Raw genomic sequence first — 19,514 nt, forward strand, 5'->3', positions numbered from 1 at the left:
TGTGGGAAGAACAAAACAGATTTCACTTCCAAAATCTCCTGAGTATTCTTCTAGAAGAAAGATCCCTAAGTGCCTCCTATGAGTTCACCAGGGAGAGGCTGTCCTGGTTTGCAGGGTGTGTGTTGGGAGGGGGGGGCACTCAGTTCTTTAAATTTAGCCATCTCTATTTGCAAAGAACAAAATACCATTTCTCTGACTCACTTCAGTAAGTGGCAGTTACATTGTCTTTGCCTATAATGAAGGCCAAGGAGCCAAAGGAAGCGTGGAACAGGGGCAGCGGCAAGGTAATTACCACCTAGATAAAATATTTGCCACCGCCTCTGAGATGCAGCTCCCGCACGCTCACTCTCACTTAATGGTGTGCGTGATTTTGCCCGCAGCTCCGCCACTCCAACCATCAGAACCAATAATCTTTACTTTACCCTGTGCTCTCGTATCGATAGCTTCTCTCGCCTCCGGCTTCGGCTTTGATATGTTAATATTTTTGAGTAGCAAATTCTGCAGAGATCATATTAATGTTGTACGTACAGAGTGGAGCTTTGCCTTCGTTGAATATTCAGATACTAGGTTTCAAAAGGCGTCTCTTGAAGAAATGAGGCTTCTATTTACAGGAGTCGTCTGTGTTTTTAATCATTAAAAAAAGAAAGGAAAACCCACTCTTCTTTTCCCCACGAATCTTCTGAGGCTCCCTCATGGCCCCCTCCTCTTTGTCAGGCACTGGTCCCTTTCATTTCTCACTCTGAGAATTTAATAGTAGGAGAACAATGTTGATGACGATGACGATGATGATGATGTTGCTAAGAATGAATGGATCCAGGTTGGAATGGCAGGGGTAGGGTTTCGAGTGGGTAGGGGGCTACGGCCTGCAGACGCAGATGGAGATGAGATGAGAAGACCCAGCTTTTCCATATTTGGGTGGGAAGTGACATTTTGGCCCTGGTCTTTTTTGAGAAATCGGAATGGCAACTCTGAAAAAAAAAAAAAAAAAAGGAAGAATGAAAAAAGTGAAGAGGGGAAGCGCCCTTGTTTTGCTTTGTGATCACTCTGCCTTGCAGCCCCAGGCTAATTTCAGACGCTTAAATACCGCCATAGCCTCTGGGCCACGCAGAGAGGGAGCGGACCCGGCTACGGGCAGGCAGGAGCACTTTCCGGATTGCCCGTGGCTACACAAAATACAAACTACTTTGAATCAAACATTTTGGGGGAATTAATATGATCTGAACTCTGCACGTTTTAAGGGAGCTGGAATTTGTCAGATCGCTTAGAGGTGACTGGCACGCTGAGGAGGAGGCATTTACGCTGAGGTACAAACATTGTCAGATCTGATTTAATTTTTTAAAAATGCTTCTGTGAAACGGAGTTTAGCAGCACTCGCCCAGTCTGCCAATAAGAGGGTGGATGGACCTGACCGCTCTCCCCTTCTACAGTCCCCACAGCTGGCTGCCCACAAGCTGCTTGGGCAGGAAGATGAGCTGCTTCTGCTCTTTCAGTTTTGCCGGGGCTCTGAGTTTTGGAACTCGAGTTAGAAAGAGCCTCTGGCTCTTTCAGCGACTTCCAGGAGGAGTACAATTGGAGTGGGGTGGGAAGCCTTCCTCTTCTTCTTTTGTCAGGGCCCCCAGAACCTCTCTTCACTAGAATTGCCCCAAATCATCTGTATAGCTCATCCATTTTGAAAATAGAACCAGAAACACACCTCTCCTGCCTTGTTAGTCCCCAAATACAGATGCTGCAGATTCGGAATTCAATCTCCTTTATATGAAGATGAAAATTCATATACCAAAGGATCTATAGGCATGGTTTTGGGGGGGAAAATTCTGTGGGGGAGGGGAGCTCCTTTCGTAGCCCACTGCCATCTCTCCATTTTCTTTATCGCTGTGAAAATCACCAAAACCAAAGCAATCCCTGCATTGAGAAATGGGGATTAATACACACACACACACACACAATTACACACCCACCGGCACATTAAACCAATGTCTCTCTGTGCAGACCTCCCTTTCTTTTGTTCTGCCTGGAATCTGCTCAGGGAGGAGCGTGTCCAAACCTCGTAATCCAGTTATACCTGGAAGGATACATTCTCCCCCTCAAACAGCGCAGTAAGCGGCTGATGCATCATTTGAGGCCCATTTGATTGCAGTTAAACCGCTATCCCTTTGCTGTTTGATTACAATGAGTATCTGCGGCCGGCGAAGGGGTGGGGAGAAGCGGGGAGGGGATTACCCGAGGGGTTTGGGATTGAGCAGGGCGAGGGGCTAGAACGGAAGCAGCCGAGAATGATCCTACCCCACCCAGTTTACACGCGCACCTCACAGAAATGCACCCGCAGAACAAACAGGGACAGGAAACTCCTATAATCGCTTACACATTTTTAATGTGTCAGAAAAAACGAGCGATCACTGGAGATGAAGAAGGGGAGAAAAAAATCCCTGCCGTTTGTATTTCTTTCATTTGAATTGTAAACATCTGTTTGGCTGTAAGGCGAACAGAACATTTATTTTGCTCTCAAGATTTGGTCTAATTATGTCAACACCGAAGCGACGGGGAGTGGGGCGGCGCTGCGGCTTTGGAGAGGCTGCGCGCGTCAGGCCCGCGCCCGGAAGCCAGCCAGGAAGTATTGATTGCACCTGGAGAGCGCGCAGGGCCTCTAGCCATCTAGCTCTGTTCTTTGAGAGGAAGGCACCCAGAGGGGCTGCGTGGCTTACAGGCAGCCTTAGGGGCGCCAGGAGAGCCACAGCTCCTTGGAGACGGTCGCGGCTGTTTCCTCTGCCCTAATTGCCTGGATAAGAAAAGGAAAAGCGCACTCAGGCGTGGGCGCTTGTCTTTCTATCCCATAGCCGCGCAAAAGGTGGATGGGGATCTTGTTGCGCTCCAAAGCTCGCGCCCCTGAGCGGTGGTAGTTGCTCAACACGATGGTGGAGTTCGGTGGGCTCTATTCAGGATGCTGAGCACGTGTGCGTCCTTTTCCCGTTGCACCTCCCACGAGCTGGGGAATTAAGTTGAGCAGGCGTGAGCATCCCCATTTTTCAGATGGACAGACCAGGGCCCAGAGTTATTCATCAGAGGTCCCATGGGTCGCTAGTTGGCCAACCTCTTACTTGCAGCCCAGTCTTTTTCCCACTCCCTAGGCTGTGCCTGCCAACACAGGGCCAGATATCTCCAGCCACTCCAGGAAGGGCACAGCCCCACTCCGTTTTTCTTTGGCCTCATGGGTTCTAACAAGGTCTGGCAGCTGAAGGATCTGCTTCTGTGTGTTTTGTGCCCAGTTTTGTCCCCTGCACAGTTTCTTTGCCTGATATTTCCCTATAGCTATGGCAGAGTTATCCGTTTTATGATAGTCATGTTCTAGACAAATGACCTTAAGTAGATAGTCCCTGACTTCTTATGCTGTTTCTATCGCTACAGATCTGAGTTTGAGCATCACTGGAAATAGGAAGCCCCATGACCAAATTTCAGTTTTGAAAATAGTGTCCTCCATAGGAGTATTGCTTCTGTGCACTATGATGGAAAAGGGATGTACTCGAGAAAAGCTCTGTATGAGTGCCCTGGTTCTGGCGCCATAGGCATCTCTAATTGGAGTGCTGGATCTAGAATGAACGTTATGTAATTTCAATAAGAGCCCACCTGCAACACAGGTACCATGAAGAACTGGTAACCCTGGGGATGAATACTGCACATGCCTTGGCATGGATGACTCTCATGGCTATCTCTAGTCTGGGTCCCCTCCTCAGACCTTCATTCTAAACACAAAAATCTGGTTATGTTGACCTATTAATCTCTTCTTCTTCCCCCCAAAATAAACCACTGGGAAGAAAGATATCAGGTTCCCCAAGCTGCTGTAAACTCTACAAGTTGCCAAATCTTTAGCCAGGACGAGAGAGTTCCCCAAGGCTGCAGCAATGCCAACTATCAAAGCAACAGAAATTCCCTTTAAAGATGCTGTGACATAAAAAATAAAAGACTCTAGAGTTGATGGCTAATCCTGAATACAAAATAAATCTTCCAGGCAGTTTTTGTGTGCATAAAGCATACTCTTAATATACAGCTGGTGTAACTTACTTAATAAATGCTTATTTGAGCGAAAGCCAGAAGCCTAACCTGGATGCAGGAAAGACCCAGAGCCCAGGGTGGTAGCACTTGGCTAGATAGCAGATCCAATGACTTCCCTGGAAGCAGCTAGCTTTCACCACACAGGGTTCACTTTGCCAAAAGGGGGCAATTTTTCAGTTGGAGAAAATCTTATTTGACTCTCTTTTTTTTTTTTCAACAAAGATCTTTTATAATCTTCTTCTGTATCTCCCTAAATTAGGTTTCTGACCCACTGTAGATTGGTGAATATAGGAAAGGTCTAAAGCTGTGTCCTTCTTTTCCCTTGACTTACCGGGAAAGTAGCACATGCACAAATATTCTTCTCTCATAATTTACTTGAGACCCATTAGGTGAGACTGCTTGTGTCCTCAGTTGCGTATTGGCTATTTTACCGAGAGGAGGGTTTATGTAAAGTGTAAATTTGTTTATGATTCCATAACAATAGATGGAAGCCCATTTTCAGAAGAGGGCTCTGTGAATTCTGAATATAGATATTATGATTCTTTAACATGTTTTACTTCAGATGGCCCCACAGTGACCAAAGTCCTAAAGTTACCAGGCTCCTGATTCTGACAATAGGATGCTAAAGGCCAGCTTCACTGATAGCCTGTTCATCATAATTTTTGAGAAGTCACGATTTTTCTGTAAAATACATTTTGTATCTATAGGTATAAAGGGAGAGCATCAATGAATGAGGATAATGGTAGTTCCCGGCCCCCAAATCTGGGAAAACTATGATGATGAGGAAGAGGAGGGACAAGGGAGGAGGATCAGCTTTAAAATTCTCTGTGACAAGGTTAAGTGGGATAGTGCAGATGAATTCCTGTTTGGGGCTCCCAAGACAGGCATTTGCATGGTTTTCCATTATGTTGACCACAAGTTTAATGCCAGGAAAAGGATTTCAAATTGACAGATGAAATTGTGACCTCTCAGATTTCAGACAGAGGGTCAGTTTCCTGGTACCAGCACTAACATTGGGAATGTGGCCAAGCATGCAGGACTCATCTTCCAGTCTGGAGAGGGCTGGTTACTCTAAGGTTCTCAGTATCCTCTCTTCTGTTTTGGGGAGTCATTCAGGGTGATTGCCAGCCTTAGAATGCTTAAGGAGAAAGAGTTGCAGCACTTTCAGGGGAAACTTGGATGACTCTAAGACAGCCTGGAAGAATTCCAGGTAGTACAGGGGTAGAAACATTTTAAGAGAGGGGTAAAACTAACCTGTTCTTTCCACCCAGGTCCAGGACCCCTTCACCATTTTAAACATCCTCCCTGGTTCCTTAACCACTGTGCTCAGAGAACATACGCAAATCTGAATGCCAGAGACTCCAGCAACACAACATCCTCCCTAAGCAGCTTAGTAAAGGAGGGGAGGAGCTTTGTAGGAGGCAAGTGGTGAGCCCTAGACTAGGACTTCTCAAACTTTAATGTGCCCATGAACCCCATGGGGATCTTGTTAAAATGCAGATTCTGACTCAGAAGGTCTGGAGTTAGGCTTGGGATTCCACATGTCTATCAAGCTCTCAGGAGATGCCAATGCTGTCAGTTGAGAACCACCCTTTGAGTAAAAGGATTTGGGGCAACACTCTCCTGCTTGTTTTTCTTCTTCCAGCTACTTTTCTCTCTTTTCTCTCATAGAACTTGACCTTTTGTAGAGATGAGTCTTAAGATCTCCCATAGTTGAAGAAATCAAATGCATGCTTAGGAAAGCAAGCCTTGAATTGGAACTTGCCAGTGAACCTCATTAGCTCTGCCCTCAGATGGCTCAGTACATGAAGAGGCAGCCTTGAATGCCAGGGCTGTGTAGCCACCATGTTGGTAGTATGGACACTGGATCAGGATTTTTGCAGTATGAGAAGACTGGGCAGCAGGAAACTCTAAGGGATTATCACCTTGGGTTCTCAAGTCTCCTTCAGGTGCCTGAGGCTAGGGAATGTACTCTTTTGTCTTGGAGGAGAGTAAAGCTCTAGGGGCTTTCTGGAGCTCAGAGGTCAAAGGCAAGATTGCTTTGGTGATTTTGCTATTACCAGGTATATTGCTTTGTTCCCTAATAGTAATAATGAAAACTACAACCAAAACAATAATATTATTGGCCACTAACACTTAACGTGGCTCTTATTATGTTCTCCTCTTGTGCTGTATTTGACTGTGTGTGCCAGTCCTGAGGGCTGACATGTGATAGAGAGATGTGACCTACCATCTACCCACATGGGTTGAAAGTTTATGACAATGGGCAGATTATTTTTGGTGGTGCCTGAGAAGTGAGTGATTCTAGTCCCTATAGTTGGTAGGTGGAGGAGGGAAAAGAGATGGCAGTTTTCAAGCAATTTGAAAAAGAGATTCCAAAACTTTGGTCTGTATAATAAATCATGGATAAAATATAACCATCCATTGTGTCTATTGCACAGACAAGCACACACATATACAGAGCCATGGAAAAGTAATACAGACCCTCTGTGGGTTCAACTGGCAGAGTTTGGGGTTTTCAATTAATTGAAGTGGTTTTTTTGTGTGTATGATGTCAAAATTAGCACTGATGGGCCAGCCAGCAATATGTAGGATAATTTTTGCTTAAATTAAAAAACTGTACCCCCACAAGCATGTTCTATATGATATTTGAAAGGTAAAACTTTTATTGTTATCTGAAAGGACATCTTCAGAGCAGCTTTCTGAGATGATCCCGATGATGTATATATGAGAACAATTGTTGTTGTGTATTCCCAAATCCCAAGTGGTGCCTTGATGTTAACTGTCTTTCATGCAATTATCTTCTCTCACTGTGACTAATATGTAATATACTTCCCCTCCCCCCAACAAGGTGGCACCTGTGTGGTGAACCCCACAGACTTGTTTTGCTCTGTCCCTGGCCGTTTGTCCCTTCTCAGTTCAACTTCCAAATACAAGGTGACGATTGCCGAGGTGAAGAGACGCCTCTCACCACCGGAATGCCTCAATGCTTCACTCTTGGGAGGCATTTTGAGAAGGTAAGATAACTGTTTTCTGGCACATCGTGTCTTCTAATTGTACTGACACCGTACTCCTCAACCCTCAGTCCTTCGGCCTTCTGTCTCACGTTGAATTGGTGGCCAAATCTTCTCATCATTTCCCTCAGAATATGAACTTCCAAAACTTAGTTTTTATTTTGTTTTTGGACAGAGCAAAATCCAAGAATGGGGGCCGCTGCCTGAGAGAGAAACTGGATAGGCTTGGCCTGAATTTGCCAGCAGGAAGACGGAAAGCAGCCAACGTTACCCTCCTCACTTCCTTAGTTGAAGGTATGATTTTTCAGCTCAGCAAAGTAATGGTACAAAGTTAACAATTCTTGGAACTCAGGCTTGTTAGAATATGCTGTTTTATTTTTGACTATAGTATTAAGTAGGACAGGTAACAAATTGGGTGAATTTCCCAATCAATCATGATAAAGATGACTACATTAGACAGCATAAGGCTCAGATAATTCATAAAATGTCATTTAATATGCTAATCTTGACAATAATATGGAAGATAATACAAGATTTAAGTACTTCAACCAGTATTTCCTAAATAACAGTAACCAAAAAGCTGGCTGGGTTTTGTCATTTTTATTAGTGTTTATTTTAGGGTTCAGATAAATCCAGCTTAACTTACTATTCAGTGCACCCTGATCTATAGGAGAATTAATCACCCTTTATATAGGGATCACAGGAGTCTAGGCATGATACGAAGCCTGAGAGCATATTGGGTTAATCCTAGTAGGCATCTCTTAAAGTACAGTGGCATTCCATGGCTTTCTAGGTGCATGAGCTGAGTCCCAGAAGGTTAAGGTTAATCAGTGATATAGAGACGGAGGTAACAATATCTTCCCAGAAGTTATTTTTTTTCCCAACTCCCCCTTTCCCTTTTGTTTCTTCTGTAAGGACTAAACTACAAAATCTTATTCCAACTAATTTTAAGAAGAGGTATTATCAGAGACTTATTTTTGACTTTATGGGAGAACTTTGGAATGCCAGATTAGAGTTCTCCCATAACCCAGAATGCTGTTATTTTCATTCTCACCTGAACTCACCTGAACACACCTGTGACACTTTTCTTGCACTGGGTACTCTCTTGTCTACAAGGCACTATGGGAAGTGAAGAGTAAGGAAAACACACACACAAACATCTTGACTTTATCCAGATTATCAATTCATACCTTTTACTGTACCACTTTCTGAAGTAGTATGTTCTAGACATTAGTCTGGGCAAAATTGGTTGGTAATTTTGCAATCCATTATTATCTTCACTTTGTTCCCTAATTATAATAGTGATAACAACAGTAATATTACTGACCACCCACATTTAACAAGTTAGTTACTGTTACTGCATTTTATGTCTTATGATGTGTTTGCTTGTCGATGCTGATACTAAGAACTAACAGACACCAGAGGAAGTGGATGTGTCATCCACTCATATGGGTTGAAGGTACTGGGGAAGGACGTGGTAGAAAAAATGACACATGGGTTGATTCTAAAGGGAGACAGATTCCTGCTCAATTTAAGGAAGAAGATAATTATAATTATAGCTATTTAACAATAGAATAAAACACTTCTTCAGAATATATATGAGGTGGATTCAAGAATCATATGGATATGGGCCTGGGTGGCTCAGCCATTAAGCATCTGCCTTTGGCTCAGGTCATGATCCCAGGATCCTGGGATCGAGCCCCACATCAGGCATCCTGTTCAATGGGAAGTCTGCTTCTCCCTCTCCCATTCCTCCTGCTTGTTCCCTCTCTTGCTGTCTCTCTCCTTTCTCTCTCTCTCTCTCTCTCTCTGTCAAATAAATAAATCTTTAAAAACAAACAAAAAAAGAATCATATGGTTAGTAAGAGTTGACTAGCTCTTAAACCCAACTCTGTAGGAGAATCAGCTCTGGAGGTTTATTAAAAAATACCTGGGACCCTTCCCTAAACCAATTGAAACTCAGTCTGTAGGGGGGTATGACCCAGGCATCTACACTTCTTTTTCAACATCCCCAGTGAATCTAATGTATATGAAGTTTAAGGATCATTGGTCTAAATGTTTCTTGAGATCCTTTCCACTTCCTAGGACGCACTGACTGAATTCTTGTGAGATTTGTAACTGGTGTGAAAATTAAAGGCCCTAAGAAAGACCATTTTCTGGGGTGTCCTTGAATATCCTGGCTAATAGAAGCTGAAGAGCCAAACATGAAAGGGTATATTCACAAACCTTCTTACTGATTTTTTATGGAGGCCAAGCACTAAAGTATTCTGAGTGGGAATTCTCAATCTGTGGTAACAGAGGAGGTTAAAGTTAAATATGTGAACTCCTAGGGTGATCTTTAAGGTACCACAGAAATATCTAACTGTGTTCTCTGTTCTTCTGGCTTGTGTTCATGGAGGAGTCACAATTAGCCTTGGTGGACGAAACCCAAGATTTAATTCTTTCCAGATACTTTAATTGGATCCTTTTGAAATCCCCCAAATATTCATGATATAAAGAAATACATATTTTTTGTTTAATTCCAGACTGTGATGGAACTGAGGAAAAGAACTTTAGAGGCAAAGGACCTCTTGCATCCCTTAACTCCCCACATATTATAACCCACAAATACACATGCACACTTTCTCTCTATCTCTCTCTCTCTCTCACACACACACTTAAAAGTTTTATTACAGTGTGTTATATTCTCTGATTTCTATTCTGGTCCATATTTTTGTGTTCTTTCTAATATTGATGATAAACCTACTGAATTTATTTCAAGACTCACCCTGAGTCATGACACACAGTTTAAAAAACTACAAGTTGTCTGAGGACATGGAGAGAACTTAATACTCGAAGAACAGGGACATTCCATCTAAATTAAAATAGGCTTTTTTTTAATAAAGAGGAAGAGCAGTTTTAGAGTTGAGGACTCTCCTGTATCTTTTTATTCCCACATTTTGGTTGGGTTGATGATGACAGCCGATGACCTTCTCCAGCCACCAAGATGTCATTTTCTTTCTGCATTAGGCTCATAGTCATTGGAACCATGTAGATGATGCTGGATGGATACAAAATAACAGTGACTCAGTTTGGATTTGTCAAACCCCTGAAGATTGACATAGCTAATGCTTCTCTTCAGTACTTTTTTGAACTAACATGGGTCTGATTTAGTTCTTTTGGATTTGTTTTGCTTGTGTAGTTTTAAGTGGTAAATTAAAACTTTCCCATATTTACCAGTTGGTGTCCCTAAGACTTTGAGTTGAGCCTGTCTTTGAGTGATCCTTTTTTTCTCTTTCTATCAAACATATTCTGTAAGAGCCAGCAACATTTCAGGTTGATTTTTTCAGAAATTCCAAAACTAGATTCCTAGTCATCAAGAAATGGTCCATCAACTCTCTTATGAATCTGTGGTCTTATGGGAAGGAATAGTATTTTTCTTACCATTTGTATTGATATCTCCTTTTTACCTCCTAGATTTTCTGCAATAACCCACATATATATTTGAATACCCAAACCTAGTAATTTAGCTTCTCTTAAATGGCTTTTTTAAAAGTTTGTCTTTTAATTTATTAGTTAAGTTACAGTATAATATTAAGTTCAGATGTGCAATATAGTAATTCAACAAATTCATACGTCACCTGGTGCTCATCATAGTAAGTGTCCTGCTTCATCCCCATCGCCAAATTACCCCATCTCTCCCCTGACCCCTGTAACCCTTGGTTTGTTCTCTATAGTAAAGAATCTGTTTCTTGGTTTGTCCCCCCTCTCTCTTTTTCTCCTCCCCCTTACTCATTTATTTTGTTTCCTGAATTCCGCATATGAGTGAAATGATATGGTATTTGTCTTTCTCTGACCGACTTATTAACCCTAGCTTCCTCCATGTCATTGCAAATGGCAAGATATCATTCTTGTCTTTGACTGAATAATATTCCATTATATATACCACAGCTTCTTTATCCATTGATCAATCGATGGACACTTGGACTGTTTCCCTATCTTGGCTATTGTAAATAAGGCTGCTATAAACATTAGGGTGCATGTATCCCTTTGAATTAGTGTAAATACCCAGCAGTGTGATTGCTGGATGGTAGGGCAGTTTTATTTTTAATTTTTTAAGGATCCTCCATACTGTTTTCCACAGTGGTTCCACCAGTTTGCGTTCCCACCAACAGTGTACCAGTGCTCTTTTCCTCTACGTTCTCTCCAACACCTGTTGTTTCTTGGGTTGTTGATTTTAGCCATTCTGAAAGATGTGAGGTGATATCTTACCATGGTTTTGATTTGTATTTCCCTGACGGTAAGTGATGATGGACATCTTTTCATGTGTCTGTTAGTCATCTGGATGTCTTCTTTGGGAAAATGTCTATTCAGGTCCTCTGCCCATTTTTAAATTGGATTATTTGTCTTTTGGAGTTTGAGTTTTCTAAGCTCTTTATATCTTTTGGGTACTAACAATTTATCAGATATATCATTTGAAAATATCTTTTCCCATTCTGTAGGTTGCCTTTTAGTTTTGTTGATTATTTCTTTTGCTGTACAACTTTTTATTTTGATGCACCTTAAGTGTCTCTTAAGGCCCTTGATTAAGACTCTTATAGTTATTTCTCAAACATCCTGATGGTCCAATATATTATTAGCATTAAATCACACACCCCACGCCATCCCCATTTTGCTACAGGACTTGAGCATAAGTGAGATAATATCTAACTGGCTTCATTTCTCATACACCAGACTTTGAAATAAAGTTCATGAAAGTCCGCTTTCCATGATGTTACCATACTTGTCAGGCCTTTTCTGGGGAGGATTTGAATATAGCCTTGCCATTGTTTCTATTTTGATAGAAATTTTTTTTTAAACAAAGGGTAGTTCATGGAAACTCTGGTAGACATCCCATGCAGAAATTATATAACTGGGGCGCCTGGGTGGCTCAGCGGGTTAAAGCCTCTGCCTCTGGCTCAGGTCATGATCCCAGAGTCCTGGGATTGAGCTCCGCATTGGGCTCTCTGCTCACTGGGGAGCCTGCTTCCTTCTCACTCTCTGCCTACTTGTGATCTCTCTCTCTGTCAAATAAATAAATAAAATATTTAAAAATAAATAAGTAAATAAATAAGTAAATGTTTGAAAAAAAAAGAAATTATATAACCTTTGTAAAGATCCAATTGGTGAACAGCAGGGTGCATTTTATAATGGATATTGAAATTAGCAAATAAAAACACCCAAACATTGGTTTTTCAAGAACTATCCCTCTCACTGACATAAATAACATTACTTTCATTATGATAGTCCAAATTTCCATGCTTGCCTTGGGCTTTACCATCATTCTGTTTTTAATTGTTTTAAAATAAATCTCCTGTGTTTCTTTTAAATGGAGTCACTCAATTGATAGGACCACCCTAGCATTGTTCCCAAATCAACATATTGAAGTAATTATTTGGGGATTATTTTAGGAATTTAAGGGAGAGGACTATTTAATGCAAATTTATACTTAAATCACAACATTTGTTACAAATATCGTTGTACCTAGTGAGCACCGAATGAAGAACTTAAAACTGACTTCTTTTCCTCTCATAGAGTTGTTTGAAAAGTGAACATTCTGGTAAGGCAGTTATTGGGAGGGGGGGGGTCCATGTAACAGACATAACTGAGCTAGAATATGATATGAATATTTGAATCCAGAGTCCTCAGAATGTAGTAGTAGATCATTTCCCCTTTTTATCCATCTTCACCGAATGGGTTTTAGATATATAACTAATGGTTGGAACATCTTCTTCCCCACTTTATCATAAACTTGATGTCCGTTTTCTTTCCCCTTGTTTTAGTTATATTCCTGTGACTTCTCTTTTGTCTCTTTCTGGTTATCTATGACATCAGAGAGATGCTACTCTCCAGAAAATGTGGTGGGTTAGAGCTGCTTAACCCAATGCATGATTCTTCCTGAGGAGATCGTGGGGTAATCCCTACCTCTTGTATAGTGGTAATAATTCTATCTTTGGAAAACATTCAAAGAATATGGCCAATATTATTGCTCTGATTCTAGTACTCTTACTATATATTTATTATTTATGAATCAGCAGTTTCTGTTAACTGCCTCCTCTGTATTTTATTCCAGAATAATCTTTGTGGAGTTGGTGGTTGTTAAAATAAACATGAGGAGTCACTGATGTAGTTATTCGTACCCATTGCTTCCCCCTCACTTGACGTTTTCCAGGATGGCCAAAGCTGCAGGGTGTTGCACAAAACCAGAGTGTTGCTGGTTTTGTGCTCCGGAGTGGGGTGTTTTCCTGGGACAGTTCTGCTGAATTTGGAAAAGCTCATGTAACATTCTCGGGCAACACCAGGAGTTCTGAAAGCACCATTTAAGTCCCTAAACATAAATACCTTGACGTGTAGTTTGTTGTGACAGGGGGTCCAATCCTCTGTGTGTGTGTGTGTGTGTGTGTATTTCAAAACCATGGGGCAGAGAAGGATGTGAATATACACCAGCAACAGGAAAGGGATCATTTACAAATATTGTAAAATAATCTCCATTCAGGAGTCAAAGGATTTTGAGTTTAAATCCTTCTTTGTAGTTGTTTCATTCTTTAGTTTCAAAAAATGTAACCTTCCAGACCCTGCCCTGCACATCTTCACATGAACTAGTTGTCCCTCATGAGCTAGATGTATTTTCCCTTGGGCAAGTATGCCTCCCGAGTCCCCAATAAAGTCACTGTTGAAATTTTGTCAGACTTTGAGGTGGTTACTTAACCTGACTCAGCTTTATTTTCTTAGTTTATAAATAAAGATAATAACTATAATGGTTAGGATAATGTTAGTTATTATAACAGTTAATTCCCAAATTATCAGTGGCTTACCATGATAGAAGCCGATTTCTCATCATAGTCTGATGTGGGTGTACCTCACCAAGGGCCTTTTCTCACAGTTTCAGTCAAGGACCCAGAGTCCTTCCCTCTGTAACTATTCCCTTCTCTAGGTCCTCGGAACCCCATTCATTAAGCTCACAAGAAAGAGAGACATGGTGGCAGAAGTACACAGCTTCTTACCCACTTGGCTGAGTCCTGCCTGCCCTTGCCCACTTTGGTCCTTTTCACTTCTCAGTCTTGCAGGCTGTGCTACTCAAAAATACACCACTGGGTTACTTCCCTCATGATTTTATTTTCTTCTTTCCATTATTCTCTCTTTCAACACATATGCCTTGACTAAAGTACTTTTCAAACACTCGGTTTCTTCTTTATTTCCATGATTTAGATTTATCAAAATTCATAGACATTTTAATAAAAGTATAGAGCGTAGTTCTTCCTACTGATGTCCATATCCTGCTGAATAGCAATAGCAGTTTTAGAATTGTTTGTATTTTAATTTACGACAAATATTTGAGTTTAGAATGAAATCTCTCTAAGAATGTAGTCAAAGAGTAATTTTACTTTTGAATTAATATAATTTAAGTAGATAATTTATTCAGATATTAGAAGAAAATTTAAAAGTTACAAAAGAGCATACAGTAAAATATTTGTTTTTCACTCTATTCCCTAGTTGGCTAGTTCCCCTCCTGGCAGAAAACAAATGTTCTATTAAAGAAACGGTTTCTCTATTTCCTTCCAATGATGTGTGTGTGTGTATGTGTGGAATATTTTCATTTTTTAAAGAAATTCTAGTATTCTGTACACACTATTCTACTGTTGGGTTCTTTTTTCACACCTTATAATAGTGTTTTTTCTCAGGGCTTACAACTTGCCCATTCCTTTAAACACTCATGATATTCCTTATTTGAGTGTTTCATAATTTATTTAACCAGTTCCCTACTGAATATTATATAGATGTTTTCAATCTTCAGCTATCACAAATCGTGCTACAATGAGTAACCTCACACTTACATAAATAATTCTGCAGATAGGCAACTTTCGGATCTTTGCTAATCTGATGGGTTAAAAAAAGGGGGGGATACCTTGGTTATGAAAGAGGTTGAATTGAGTATTCCTAGAAGAATTTAGAGAGCTTCGCTGCCTATTCATTTGCTTTGTCCTTATGGGATATTTTTAAATATTTTCTTATTGATTCGTAAGTGCTCATTATGTAACAGGAAGCTGGCTGTGTGTCTCTGATCTGCATTGCAAGGACTCCCAACCACGAGCTTTGGTTTGTCTGTTTGCCGTTATGAGTTTTCTGTTGGTTTGCTTATTTGTTTAGGTCTGTGTCTTACAGAATTTTTGATATGAGTATAATCATATGTCTCATATATTTTATATCATAGTTTTTAGTTTGACTTGTAATATTTTAAAAGACTTTTTTATCCCCAGACTGTGAAAGAATTCTGTCATGTTCTAATTACTTTGTGGTTCTACCTTTTATGTTTAAATTGTTGATCCATCTGGACCTTGTTGTTAGATACATGGTATAGATCCAATTTTATTTGCTTATTTCCAGATGGCCACCCAGTTGTCCCAACACCTTTTCTTGAAAACCTATCTTTTCCCTACTAGTAAAAGAAAAGCAAGCTTCATTTCACACTACATCTCTCCATACACATAGACTTTTTCAGTAGACTTATTTCATTTCCTTAACAGTGCTATCTGTTTCTCCTTCTACCATTACATTTCAGTTTTTTTGTTTTTATTTTTTAAAACATTTATTTATTTATTTAAAGTGGGCTCTACTCCCAGTGTGGGGCTTGAACTCATGACCCTGAGATCAAAATTTGAATGCTCTATCAACTGAGCCAGTCGGGTGCCTCTCCTTTTTTTTTTTTTAATTTTTGTTTTGTTTTTAGAGTTTATATTATGTCAGCCAAGTAAGGCAGAACCCTTTATGCAAAAGCCCTGATAGACAGAGATCTTTATAGTTTAAAATTGACTGTATAGTGACTGCTTTCCTTTTGTATAAGCCACAGTATTTCATGACAGTGTACAATTCATCCCTAAGTAACACTTTCCCTTCACCTTGGGACAGTAGGTCTTAATGTTGACCTGAGATTATTTCAGGAGCCTCAAAATAGGCAAATACCCTGAGACTGATATGGAGTGACACCCGGACATTAAAAACAAAAACACAAACCCCAGGTTATGGGAGTAGCGAGTGTTAAAAAGTATAGGTATAGTCTATTTTATAAAATGGTTCCACTGATAGAAGATCTTCTAGAATGAACTATATGTTCATTCTTTCTACCAATTCTTTGTTCTAGTTTTTCACCATTTTCATTAGAAGTCTTCACAAGACTATTGTTGTAATTAACCAATAAGATATTTCAAAGCTTTTTCACATGACAGATGTTTACTGAGTACCTATTTTGAATCAGGGCTGTGCTAATGGCATGTGATGGGGAATAAAACTATTGCTTTGAAAAACAAAGCGTTGTTTAAATAAAATCATCATTAAACTAGGGAATTACTAAATTATAAGACAATTACTTATAACATAGGTTATATTATATGTAGTGATATAGAGTACATCCTTTTCTGAATAGTTTGGGAAACCTATAATATATTAATTTTGTCCTTCAGCTCTAAAGGACTATGGCTTGGTATTACAGTTTATTTAATCGAGTACCTTATCCAGGTTTAAAAATATTCTCAAATTTGTTTTGTTGTTGTTGTTGTTTTGTTTTGTTTGTTAAGATTTTGTTTTTAAGTAATCTCTACACCCAGTGTGGAGCTCGAACTCACAATCTTGAGATCAAGAGTCACATGCTCTACCGACTGAGGAAGTCAGGTGTCTCTCAGATTTGCTTTCTAATAGGTACTTCTTAGAATAATCCCACAGATAGATTTCAGCGTGCTAGTTTCCCATACATATAAGTAAAATTGAAATCATAGACATGTGACTAGAGGTTAACAAATATGAATCATTGCTTTTATCTAATAACATCGGGTATTGCAATACTAAGTTAAACAAATTGTTGTTAAGGCAATACTGTTACAGTGGCAGTATCTGGTAATCACAATATAGAGGTATTCTTTAGTGCAAATTAGTGTACTAGGTGTTGATTTTTCATTATCTGAAGTACATTTTTCTCTAAAATACGACAATTCAAAAGGAAGGGAAAAGTCCTTAGTGACATAGAAGGTTGACATGCTGGTTATTTATTTCTATTTAAAAATACATTTAAGGGAGCCTGGGTGGCTCAGTGTGTTAAAGCCTCTGCCTTTGGCTCGGGTGATGATCTCAGAGTTCTGGGATCGAGCCCCACCTTGGGCTCTCTGCTCAGCGGGGAGCTTGCTTCCCACTGCCCCACCACCACCTGCCTCTCTGCCTACTTGTCATCTCTGTCAAATGAATAAATAAAATCTTTAAAAATAAATAAATAAATGTACATTTAGATCTTCTTGTAAAATAATGTAGGAGCCCAGAAACTTGGTAAAACAGGTAATCCAGAAAACATTTTCCCATTAACTTTCTACTTCTAGGCTGCATCAGTGAAGTTCATTTAAACTTTTCTTAATAATTTCCCCTAGTTGTTCACTTTTTGCTTTTGAGTGAAAAATGAGTGCCCTGACATCAGGGAGCAAATTCTTTTTTAAAAAGAAAGCATGTGTATAAGATTCTAGGGGATCTGACTGATTTGTGAAGGTAAAGATCAATGAGCTTCTGTGTCTCTTTGGTAGGGCAAAAGCAGGTATAGCAACCTGTGGTAGAAGAATGATTCAGGAAGGGCTGAGAACATTTTTCCTTCTGTTTCCGTATGGCAAATACTGCCGTGTCACCTCATAGCTTTGTAAGATGAGGTAGGATGCCCTAGTTTTTGTTTGCAAAACAAGTTTAAGTCATTTTGAAATCTTAATGCACTGTGCCACTTGACCAACCAGGACCTTCCACCCTTTTTCACACGACCAGGCAATACACTGACTCCAGCATGGATGACCACCTTATACTGTATTATTTCAAGGATATTTTAGATGTAGGATGGATGTTTGGGGTTAGGGTTATTGTTTGTATAAGAGTATGTTAAGTGCCAGTCTTTAGGGTCTATAATCTAAGTAGTCCTTATCTCCCTTTCCAAAATGAAATAGAAACCCCTAAGAAGTATTCATTTTTTTCAATGCTAACATCAGCAGTAGGTGACACACTGCGTAACTCTCTCAAAAAGTTAACAGAAGTAAAATTACAGAATATGATATGAGCATCAAACAGACTCCCCACTGAGCATGGACACCCCCCCAACATTGTGGGGTTTGATCTCATAACCCACAAGATCATGACCTGAGTGGAAACTAAAGAGTCTGATGCTTAACTTACTGAACCACCCAGGCTCCCCTTCAAATGCTTTTTATGATCCTAAGATTTCTATTTTTCTTAAACTTGTTCATTCTAAGGTACCTGCTGTACAGAATTTAAATACAGATTTGTCCCCCTTGCTGGATATCATGTGTATTTTAATTCACGATTCATTTACTCATTCATTCTTGGGTCCTTACACACAAAGCTTTTGTGGCGTGATACACATATTTTAACTACGTATCAGAGTGCCTTCACTTGCCATTTCTTTTAATGTAACATAGCTATACATCCAGTAACAATGTTACATTGCAAGCCAGAGAAAGCAGTAAACAGAACTAAGGAAAAGAAGGATCTGGCTGTCAGTGTAAATGTAAATAGCAGCTGCTCCATTCAAACTGCTTTAAAAACTGCACACGGTGAGAGCTTTGCATATAATGGACCAGAGTCAGGTTTTAACATCAAATTTAAGGGACATGCGGCCACCCTCCCATTTGCACTGTTTCATTTCTCTCACTACTGCAAAAGCAGTAGAGGGCAAATGAGTGTGTGTGTGTGAGTGTCTGTGAAAATGCTTTCCAAATATCTTTCTGTGACAATATTGCAATATGCAGATATATCAATATCCATAACTCAACACAATGTATAAAGATGACACTGCAAATAGGTTATTGTGTTAGTGGCAAGATACTTGTAAATCCCAAGATCACATGAGCTTATCTTCTGTCATGTGTTAGGGTCACTGCTTTAGACTATATGCCTCAAATTTGAAATGTCTTGAATTATCTCCCTTCTGTCATTTTTCTAGCAAAAGTGACCATCCTATATGGCATTACAATGTCTTTTTTTTTTTTTAAGATTTTGTTTATTGGTTTACCAGAGAGAAAGCGAGCATAAGCAGGGGGAATGGCAGGCAAGGCGAGAAGCAGGCTCCCCACTGAGCAGGGAGCCTGATACGGAACTTGGTCCCAGAACCCTGGAATCATGCCTGAGCCAAAGGCCGACACTTAACCGACTGAGCCACCCAAGCATCCCACAATGCCTTTATTTATTTTTTTCCAAAAAAACCTTTGTGCCATTTTTCTGTCAAATATGCATAAATTTTCTTTCTCAATTGGTTAGGGGGATAAACTGCTAGTAATAAGCCCTTTAAAAATATTTCTTGTACATTGCAGCTTTATCTAAAACCGTGACCCTTCAATAACCAGCACTATACAGACTCCTCAACATAGGGACCCTCTGCATGAAGTTATGCCCTCTTCCTGT

General features: G+C 40.1%; 1 protein-coding gene across 1 annotated transcript in view; it reads left to right on the forward strand.

The window, feature by feature from the left end:
• TFAP2D (transcription factor AP-2 delta) overlaps positions 1 to 19,514 on the forward strand; it is a 57,066-nt gene that overhangs the window by 8,054 nt on the left and 29,498 nt on the right. The window contains exons 4-5 of the mRNA XM_004771890.2: positions 6,899 to 7,064; positions 7,237 to 7,355. Of these exons, the coding sequence (XP_004771947.1) occupies positions 6,899 to 7,064; positions 7,237 to 7,355 (285 nt within the window). The remainder of the gene's footprint in view (positions 1 to 6,898; positions 7,065 to 7,236; positions 7,356 to 19,514) is intronic.

The sequence above is a fragment of the Mustela putorius genome, unplaced genomic scaffold, assembly GCF_011764305.1.
Source record: "Mustela putorius furo isolate JIRA1106 unplaced genomic scaffold, ASM1176430v1.1 tig00003983_pilon_pilon_pilon, whole genome shotgun sequence".
NCBI lineage: Eukaryota > Metazoa > Chordata > Mammalia > Carnivora > Mustelidae > Mustela > Mustela putorius.